The sequence below is a fragment of the Aulostomus chinensis genome, chromosome 6 (genome assembly GCF_037954235.1).
Source record: "Aulostomus chinensis isolate RoL2024-O1b breed Wild chromosome 6, RoL_Achi_v1.0, whole genome shotgun sequence".
Lineage (NCBI taxonomy): Eukaryota > Metazoa > Chordata > Actinopteri > Syngnathiformes > Aulostomidae > Aulostomus > Aulostomus chinensis.
In genome coordinates this window covers 2,752,722-2,762,612 of record NC_141325.1, presented here as the reverse complement: position 1 = coordinate 2,762,612, position 9,891 = coordinate 2,752,722, and the positions used below count along the sequence as shown (strand labels likewise).

At 47.9% G+C, this 9,891-nt stretch overlaps 1 protein-coding gene across 6 annotated transcripts; it reads left to right on the top strand.

Moving 5' to 3' along the window:
* The first annotated feature begins 450 nt into the window (after nucleotides 1-450).
* LOC147259701 (dynamin-1-like protein) lies at nucleotides 451-8,712 on the top strand. Of its 6 annotated transcripts, XR_015116382.1 has the most exons (19): nucleotides 453-622; nucleotides 1,148-1,265; nucleotides 1,363-1,504; nucleotides 2,034-2,072; nucleotides 2,198-2,286; nucleotides 2,397-2,468; nucleotides 2,572-2,658; nucleotides 2,788-2,950; nucleotides 4,321-4,441; nucleotides 4,563-4,901; nucleotides 5,209-5,329; nucleotides 5,433-5,588; nucleotides 5,675-5,764; nucleotides 5,861-5,959; nucleotides 6,099-6,215; nucleotides 6,721-6,830; nucleotides 6,953-7,112; nucleotides 7,232-7,341; nucleotides 8,156-8,712. XR_015116382.1 is itself a non-coding variant. In XM_086205821.1 (18 exons), exons 2-18 carry the CDS (start codon nucleotides 1,164-1,166, stop codon nucleotides 7,286-7,288), a joined length of 2,022 nt encoding a protein of 673 aa, XP_086061947.1. In that variant the 5' UTR covers nucleotides 453-622; nucleotides 1,148-1,163; the 3' UTR covers nucleotides 7,289-7,613. The 6 variants fall into 6 exon arrangements, 4 of the variants coding, with proteins under 4 accessions (XP_086061947.1, XP_086061945.1, XP_086061949.1 ...); XM_086205821.1 differs by lacking the exon at nucleotides 8,156-8,712 and having other exon boundaries at nucleotides 2,240-2,286; nucleotides 7,232-7,613; XM_086205819.1 differs by lacking the exon at nucleotides 8,156-8,712 and having other exon boundaries at nucleotides 7,232-7,613.
* Nucleotides 8,713-9,891: the final 1,179 nt, after the last annotated feature.

The following is a 9,891-nucleotide window of genomic DNA, read 5'->3' as shown; positions in this document are numbered from 1 at the left end:
AAGCGTGAAACAGGAAGCCCCTGACATTTCTTTGCTTTTTTTTGTGGGCATAGAAATAAAAAAAAATAAAAAAATAGTTTGAGGCCCTAAAATAAAACTGTTTCCCTCAGTTTAGTTCAGGTGAGATGAAGCCAGTTCCCTCAATGCTCGTCTCCAGTCCACAGTAACGCATTTGTTCAAAAACATCAAATCCACCTCAGGCAGAGGAGCAGGTTGTGTGTCACAGCCGTGATGGAGGCCGAGCTGCAGCTGCCAGGATGCTTCAGCCTCCATCGGCTCCGGGGCTCCGTCCTCGTCTGAGCTTCAGCAGGACCACATTCCTCCATCTGCTTCGTATTTTGTATCTAATTGATCGTTGAGGGTGGAATCGATCCAGAGTATAACTGGGCGCTGTGAGCCAATCAGCTGACGGAAACGCCCGGCATTCATAATTAACGGCCAATCAGACTGATGGAGAGTAATTCGAGGACCGCCTACGTCGTCAGATGACCGCCGTCTTGCTGCCGGGTTTTTACTCATCAGTGTTAGGGGTTAAAATGCGGATGTATTGACGCTCATCTTCTTTTTCTCCACGAAGCATGAAGGACGGACACGTTGAATAAGGAGGATCAATTTGTTGAAGGTGGGTTTGTTTCCAGGCAGGAGCCTCCTTGCGTTGCTAGCTTGGTTAGCATTAGCGCGAAGCTAGCACCTCTGACTTCCTGCCTTTGGCCGTTAGCCGCAGCCTGCTAACGTTAGCTGTCACTTGTACCCCGGCCTGTGCTGTCACATCTGTCTCCATCCCGTGTCGGTGCTCGTCCAGCGAGGGGGACGATAACAAGGAGCCAGGCAGGGATTCTGCTTATGTGTTGGAGGGATTTGCTGGGAATCAGGAAGCTTCCTGGAGGGTTCCACCCCTCTCATCAGGACCACTGGGCCGACTTGCCCTCCCTCTAAAGGAGCAACTCACCTAATTTGACTGAAAGGGTTCAACACTACGTTCCTGCTACAGTTTGGTTGTTGAAAGCGCGCGTGTTGCAGCAGCAGCGTCTCCCCATCAGTTCGGATGCAGTGAGAAGCGGCGATTCCTGGGTTGCTTTGCTGCTCGTGAAAAAGGAAACTCACTGTTTGCATGAATTTATTCTTCGTGTCTCTTTTGCTTTTCCAGCGAGTGTCGTGGCAGGATGGAGAGCCTGATTCCCACCATCAACCGGATGCAGGAGGTGTTCCTCACTGTGGGGTCGGAGATCATCCAGCTGCCTCAGATAGTGGTGGTCGGATCTCAGGTGGTTCATCGGGATTCATGTGTGTGTAAATACAGCGAGTGGATGCTTCCCTCCTGCTATGAATGTTGCTGTCTTGTGCTGGTGTGTGTGATTTCAGAGCAGTGGGAAGAGCTCCGTGCTGGAGAGCCTGGTCGGACGGGACTTCCTGCCTCGGGGATCAGGGATCGTCACAAGACGACCCCTGGTGTTGCAGCTGGTTAACGTGGCCCCCCTGCAGGAGAGACTGAGGGCTGACAGCGGTACTAAAAGCATAGCGACGTGTGTTACCTTCACCTGAGGGAAAACTGAATCCCTGATTTCTAAATGAATGCTGGGCGCAGGCTGCATCCTCAGCTGAGGCGTCTGAGCAGAACCGGACTGACCTCAACAGTTCGTTCATGTGGGATTTCAAGGTGTCTCATGAATTGAGCCGATCAAATTTGTACGTGAAAAATGTATTTCATTAATTCTTAAAAACAGGGCTGGAATTATTACTTTCATGAAAACTAATCTCATTAATTTAAAAAAAAAAACAGGATAGGAAAAAAAAAACAGGGTTTTTTTCATGAATTTTTTGGGTTTTCTCTCAATAATTCAGAAAAACAGGTTGATTTTTGTTTCTCAGGCGAAAGCAATGCATGTGTTTAAAATCATTGTTTTATTCATAAAGGTAAATGTGGGGAGGGGGGGGGCTCTTTAGGTGTGGACTGTGAATGCAGTAGTTTTTAGTCCTCCTCTCTCTATGCTAACATGGCGTGTTTCTTCTTTTTCTTGCTCACTACTTTCCAGGAAATGGGGTTAAACAAAATGCCCAAAACAGCTCCACAGGTCTCTCTCTCTATTTGATCTGCATGAACGTGCTTCGGCCTCATCATTTCTGTCTCTTTTGTTCACTCAGTCGTCGTCCATCTACCATTTGTATTCTTTCAAGTCTGAATTATTCGACCTTTTAGAGACTTTCCTGTTAAGTGAGTCGCCCGTGTGTGTTTGTCAAGGTGTCAGGGCTGAAGAATGGGGCACCTTCCTGCACTGTAAGAACCAGGTATCTGAGGCCTTCACATGATCCACCTGCTCACGTCCCCCTGGAGGATGTGTGACTGTTCTTTTTCTTTTCCCCCCTAACATCCTCTCTCCTTTTTTTTTTTTTTAAAGATTTTCACAGATTTTGTGGAAATTCGTCAGGAAATTGAAGCCGAGACTGAGCGCAGTTCGGGTGACAACAAGGTGACGAGGAAGCAACCATGTAAATGTTATGCTGTCTTGAGTTTAGCTCTTTTTTTTTTGCCCGCTGGATTCATCATTGGTGTGTCTTCGTCTGCTCCTGCAGGGAATCAGTCCTGATCCCATATATTTGAAGATTTTCTCCCCTAAAGTCCTTAATCTCACCCTGGTTGATTTACCCGGCATCACTAAGGTAAACAGCCACACAACCGAGATTCCACTCCCCAGTCTTCAGTCGTGGCCGGCACCATTTCTACAACCCCCCCATCACAGGTGCACACGCTGACTCTGCCTCTGAAATGGCTGCTCCTCATTGCCTCAGGTTCCTGTCGGGGATCAACCAGAAGACATCGAGTCTCAAGTGCAAGAGATGATCTTGTCCTTCATCTCCAATCCAAACTCGCTCATCCTCGCCGTCTCCCCTGCCAACTCTGACTTGGCCACCTCCGACGCGCTGAAATTGGCTCGTGAGGTTGATCCAGATGGTAGGACATTTGGAACACGGACGCCGCCTCCGTTTCACCTTTCATTTTCTTTCTCCTCCGTTGGTTCTTATTACATCCCGCACTGAAAGTGGAACACAAGTGAACGTAGGCAATTACACCCACCTGTCCTTTGGTGCTGACAGCATCCTGATGCTTCTCCTATGTAGAATTACTGTTGCTATGATGATGCACTTTGGAGAATCAAAGGGCAGGTAACAGCCCCCCCCCCCCCCGAGGCTCTGCAACACTTGGTAATAATCGAGCTGCTTTGCTTGTTTACACAGAACCAGACAACGCCGGCGCTCAGCATGTGGTTTAGATGGCACGCTGGTGTTCCACAATCAGAGGCGTGACTTACAACCTAATAGTGGCGGCGGTTAGTGTGACACGGTCCCTCTTACACAGATGTCAATTCAGCCCCGTGACTGCTTCCACTACTGACTTAGAAGCAGATTAAATTAATCCCCTGATTCTGTGTCCGTATGGTTTCTGCAGAATGTAACATTAGCTGGGTTCATCACATGGACCTTCATATCACAGTGAAAGCCAGAATAGCAGCAGAATTAAAAACGTCCATGGAGACACGTCTACCAGAATGGAGCCAGACGGGGGCGTGAACCCTGGATCATCTGCTCATCAACAAAATGTGGACCACGTCAACGCTAAATTGGAGTCTCTAATCTGAATTATTTGACTCACGGGTTGTGAGACTGCACTTGTAACAACCCCACCTTGAAGTTCCGTGAAAGCATGACCTCGCAAGTCAGTCTGATCAAATTCTTCGGCAAGTAGTATTTATGTACCAAGTACGTTCATATCAGTGTACTAGGAAGAGTGGGAATCGTTGGTCTGTAAAAGTACACTGGGTTTCCTTTCAGGTTCAGAGCACTGAACTATGAATATGCACCAAGTTCACATGAGGTTTTGATTTGTACTGCAAGTACACGATGAACCGTGAGATGTACTGCTGCTTTACTCCCATCCTACTTTTTACTTCATGCAAATTCACTTTCATAGTCAGTTGAAATGTTTTTTAGTTCGTTTTTTTTTTTTTTTTTTTTGCTTTAGCTTCTCCTCCTGATGCAAATGTTGATGTCCTGATGGCTGCAGAATCCTGTCGCCATCCTCCCTGTTTACCCTTCAGCAGCATGCGTGAACTTTCTGCAGGAGACAAGAATACATCATCCTAGTTTTCCTTAGTAAATACATTGATCAAAATACTCAGTGTGTACTTAAACCTCTCCTGTGTATTTTACAGCATAAGCCAACGATACATAAGTGTCATTTTAGTGCCGTTCATCTGTGAGAAGCATTAAGTAAAGTGACAGCAGGTCTGATTCACCTCACCTGCCTGGGTTTCTGTCCATCAGGTCGCCGAACACTGCTGGTGATCAGCAAGCTGGACCTGATGGACGCCGGGACCGATGCTCTGGAGGTCCTTCTGGGTCGGGTCATTCCAGTCAGGCTCGGGATTATCGGGCTGGTTAACAGGTTCACAATAGTAAACTCCCTTCTTTTGTGTTTTGTGATTAAAGCCCTGTTTGTTTGGGTGGTTGTTCTATGTCACGTCTGATCACGCCTTCTCTCTCCTCTTTAATTTGCGACCTCCCAGGAGCCAGCATGACATCAACACTCAGAAAAGCCTGGAGGACTCTGTGAAGGATGAGCAGGCCTTCCTGCAGCGCCACTACCCCTCGCTTGCCTCCCGCGCCGGCTCGCGCTACCTGGCCAAAACTCTCAGCAGGCTGCTCATGCACCACATCCGGGACTGCCTGCCGGACCTCAAAACCCGTGTGACCGTGCTGAGCGCCCAGTACCAAGCGCGCCTCAACAGCTACGGCCAGCCAGTGGAGGACCACAGCGCCACCTTGCTGCAGATCGTCACCAAGTTTGCCAGCGATTACTGCAACACCATCGAGGGAACAGCCAGGCACATTCAGACCTCAGAGCTGTGAGTCCCGCCTCTTCACACGCTTTCTGCATCTAATTTACGCCTCAGCATTTACCTAAGCTGGCGCCCAGTGCAGGTCAGGAGGCCGATGTCCTTGGAGTAATGAAATTCTAAATGGTATCAACATCTGTGGGCACCTTCTTCTCCACAGCTCTTTCAGCATAAAGCTATTAAGTCATGTAAATATGTGGGGAGCAAATATTGACCTTTTTTGGTTGACTGAATTTAATTTTAGAGCAATTAAGAGTGCTGACACACAGCACTGCGAAACGCTGGTGTCTCACAGCTGAATCCATCTCTCCTGCAGCTGCGGGGGTGCTCGGATCTGTTACATATTCCATGAGACCTTTGGCCGCACGTTGCAGTCCATCGACCCCCTCGGGGGACTGACTGAGCTCGATATTCTCACTGCCATCCGCAATGCTACGGTAAGTTTCTCCACGTGTAATGTGAAAGCCACATGCCAGCGCCCGTGAGTACAGGGTTAATAGCGGAGCTCGTGAATGTTGATGGGTGTGTTTTGCCCTCCAGGGCCCGCGGCCAGCTCTTTTTGTTCCCGAGGTGTCCTTCGAGTTGCTGGTGAAGCGGCAAATTAAGCGTCTGGAGGAGCCCAGTCTGCGCTGTGTGGAGCTCGTCCATGAAGAACTGCAGAGGATCATTCAGCACTGCTCCTCCTTCAGCACACAGGTAAGACACGACACGCCTCTTTAACTTCATCAATCCGAGACGCGGCGACTGGGACTGTTAGCATGTTTGTCTTTGGTATTTGATAGGAGCTTCTACGATTCCCCAAACTGCATGACTCCATTGTGGAGGTAGTGACTGGACTCCTGAGGAAACGCTTGCCCATCACCAATGACATGGTAATCAATACCTTAGAATGAATTACTTACAGTACTAAACTTTGAAGTAATGTCATCTACCTGTGGAACGTTGCCTTTTCTGCATCTCTCATCCAGGTCCACAATCTAGTAGCAATAGAACTCGCCTACATCAACACCAAGCATCCAGACTTCACGGATGCAGCGCAGGTCTCGGCATCTGTCAACAGTCAGCAGGTAGTTATTTGTCACTTAGAAACGGGTACTAACATCTTTTTGGCTGCCAGTGTTATGAGCAGAGATTGAGGTCAAAGTTAAGAGAATTCCATTCTCCGACATAATGGCTTTAACTTTAACTCTGGTGTCTCTGTGTCAGGCAGAGAGTCTGGATGGAGGGAAGCGCTGGAAGAATGAGAAGGTTGCAGATGAGAAAGCTCCAGCTGCAGGCTTCAGCAGCCCCATCAAAGGCCAGGCCATCAACCTCCTCGACACGGTGAGCAGCCGCATTAACGCTTCCCTCCCCCACATGCACATACGGACGTTTGGCTCGACGAGGGTATGCTCGAGCGTCAGTTCTTCAAAATGTAGGTCACAGAAAGGTTATCTTCCAGAATAAGATAATAATAAAGGAAGAATTCAATTTATGAATGTCGCAACCTGCCATAACTAAAGTAAACCATTCGATACCGAACCCAAGATTCAGGACGTGTGAACACAGCGTTGTGGCTCCACGGGGAAACCAAATCTGTTTCAGACTTTCTGTTTCTGCATGCATGGGTTGCTCTTAAGCTCCGCCCTCGCTGAGGAAGTACGGAGGAGACTACAGGCTCTAGACTGCAACAGCAAGAAATACCACAATAACAGCACCTTGATGGGTCCTGCTATTGACCAAGTGCCAGTGTCTGATGAGCTGGGAGCCAGAACGTCGTCCGTCAGTCAGACGGAACTCTCAACTTTAATGCAGACAGTAAAGCTTTGACTCTGGCCTTCTCTGCCAGGCGGTGCCAGTGTCCCGCAAGCTGAGTGCGAAGGAGCAGAGGGACTGTGAGGTCATCCAGCGCCTCATCAAGTGTTACTTCCTCATTGTCCGCAAAAGCATCCAAGACAGGTCAGACTGGAGCGAGTCCAGACCCCGGGGGGGTGACCCCCCCCCTTGCTGTTGTCAAGCTCGATTCTTGTTATTGATGCTGACTGTCTAACTCCGTCTCTCGGGGCTGTGCGTGTCTACAGCGTACCTAAGACGGTGATGCACTTCCTGGTGAACTTTGTGAAAGAGCATCTGCAGAGTGAGCTGGTGGGTCAGCTGTACAAACAGCCGCTGCTGCAGGAGCTGCTCATCGAGTCGCAGGACACCGCGCAGCAGCGCGTAGAGGTCGCTCAGATGCTGGAGGTAGAATCCGCTGATGCTTGTTCTTTGGTTGAGATTATAAAGGACTGCCAGTATGTTTTCTTTTATCTCCCTCTCTGAGACCAGTGCTCTCTCCTTCTCTCTTTCTCTCTCCCTCTCAGGCACTAAAAAAAGCCAACAACATCATCTCTGAGATCCGGGAGACCCATCTGTGGTAGCCGGAGGACACCAACTCCACCCCCGTGTCATATTTGAGAGTAGGAGAGTGTATGTGAGTTTACAACAGAGAGATTGTGTGATAACTCCACTTTCTCACGGACCAATGAGCATAGCACATTTAGATCGACTCTTCACTGTCAGACGTCGCCCTGACCAGTTCAGTTGTTTTTCACTGTGAACGTGGTGAAGTGACAGAAATAAATCAAACACTCAGGCCCAAAGTGTTGGTCTGGACAAAATCTCTCCGTCGCTCCAAGTTTGTTGGATCATGAATCTGTAAATGTTCTCTGCGGTGTGTTTTTTTTTTTTTTTTTTTTTTGTCTTCTTCAATCAAAACATGTTCATGCAAAACCCAGTTTTCCTGAAACTGGGCTTCCTCTGAGCCCATTTAGCAGGTGCTTCACCTGTGTTAGATTAGTAGAACATAAATCCTCTCCGTCAGGGCGACACTCGCTCACCAGAGAGAGGAACAGAGTGAAAATCCAGCTCAGTTAATGCTGACTGCAGCGCAACCCTGAAGACAGACTCTGGTCATGTGCAGAAATTGAATGCAGATTGTCTTTCCAGCTTTGTAATGCTAATTAATGTTGAATTTATATTTTATTGTCCCATTTACATATCACCCAACTGCTGTAATGACTTTTCAGTTCTTGTTTAATCGTAAAACAGATGACCAAGCATTCGCAACTTTTACTTGGACGGCTGTGGTGTGCAGCCTTCGTCAGCTTTCATATTTGGTACGTAGGAATGGACTCATGACGTTAAGAAGTTAGGTCATCGTTTGGTAGATTTTGAGGACCTGATGGGACGACTGAATTCCCTTCATTTCCCGTCATTTTTTAACCAGTTTCCATTTTTCTTCGAAGTGACCGAGAAATAAGGTGACCCCCTCCAAAGCAGAGACTAAAGAGAGTAGCGCCGTGCTGAACCCTCCTGCATGTCGTCTTCGCTCCTCTGTGTTGATGTCCTCACCGGAGCTGTGACCTCACGCCCACCAAAGCCAACATGTCTGTTTCTATTTGTGTAATATTGCTACGTATGTAGAGGTTTTCTTCCCGCGTCTGTTCTTTACCATTTTCCGGGCTGGTTCCTCTCTCTTCCCCAGCATAACGTGAATGCGATCCAATAGTAGAAACCGATATTTGTCTGAAACAAACGCAGGCTCGTCCCCCGTTAAGGGGACCATCAGCAGCGACTTCTGCCATCAGGGAGCAAAGCAACTTCCACTCAGTCTTTCTTTCTGTAAGCCTGCACGTCTCATATGCATGTGTGGATGTATGAATGAAGGGTTTATGTATATTTTGTATTATTTAAATGTATATTATTACTCTCATGTGTCAACTGCCTCGGAGTTCTTGCCTGCCAACGTCTGTGATCCGTGTTTACCGATGGAAAATCTTTTGAGGCTGGATCCACTGATTAAACGAAGGATACTGTCCAGAGTCTGTATTTTGTTTTTATTGACTACATGAAGTTAGGAAGTCAATAAGGTTTCATAAGGTGTGTGTGTGTGTGTGTGTGTGTGTCCCACAGTGCTGCAGCCATAGACGTGCTTAGACTCACTGGGCTCCAGCTAATTGATTCCAGCTGATAGAAAAAGTCTGTTGATCCGATGAGTGTAACAACCACAACAGCAGGATGAAGATGTGTTCTTAAGGGTGCCAAACACACACACACACACACTCCTCAACAGTGACATGGGTCTTTAAAACTACATTCTTTAACTCTGCGCGCACACACACACACACACACACACACACACACACTCCTCAACAGTGACATGGGTCTTTAAAACTACATTCTTTAACTCTGCGCGCACACACACACACACACACACACAGACACACACACACACACTCCTCAACAGTGACATGGGTCTTTAAAACTACATTCTTTAACTCTGCGCGCACACACACACACACACACACACACACACACACACACTCCTCAACAGTGACATGGGTCTTTAAAACTACATTCTTTAACTCTGCGCGCGCGCACACACACACACACACACACACACACTGCAGCAGCCTCTACAGGCTTTCCTGCTGCCATTAAGATGATGGACTGTTAGGTATTGATGTCAAGGCGATCCACGTTAGAGCGGAACAATGGTTGTGAGGTGATGGATGTGTGTGGGTCATTAATGTTAGATGAGAGTGAACGGGGGCTCTACAGGAGGTGATGGTGTCCAGGGGGAAGCGTTATTGGCATAACAAGAGAAGTCGGGGCAGTGCTGAAGTCACCAGCAGCACTAAGTGCTGGTATTGATGCAGACGCAGCAGCAGAATTCCTCCTCAGCAGAGGGAGATTGAGCAGCATCATGCTAGAGAGTGAACCACAAGCAAATAAACTTGTATTTATGATGATTATTTTAAATTGCTTGCACTCTGTGTCCCACTGTAACCAATCATTCTGATCACCCTCTTACAGCACACCCCACCTCCTCTCCAACTGTGACTAGACTCGACTATACCAACTCTGACAGGATGGGAGGGGGCTCGGCTGCAAAATCCCTACAAACCGCATCATTTGATCTGATAAAACCAGCTGAAAGGACTGGAAAGCATCAAAGACGCATCTTTGCTGGTTTCTAAAA

What these genes read in the sequence shown, in the direction of transcription:
- LOC147259701 (XM_086205819.1), top strand. Translation starts at nt 1,164, where the DNA reads ATGGAGAGCCTGATTCCCACCATCAACCGGATGCAGGAGGTGTTCCTC. An exon ending in TAGTGGTGGTCGGATCTCAG is followed by an intron (nt 1,266 to 1,362) that starts GTGGTTCATCGG and finishes GTGTGATTTCAG; the next exon opens with AGCAGTGGGAAGAGCTCCGT. An exon ending in GCTCCTCCTTCAGCACACAG is followed by an intron (nt 5,589 to 5,674) that starts GTAAGACACGAC and finishes GGTATTTGATAG; the next exon opens with GAGCTTCTACGATTCCCCAA.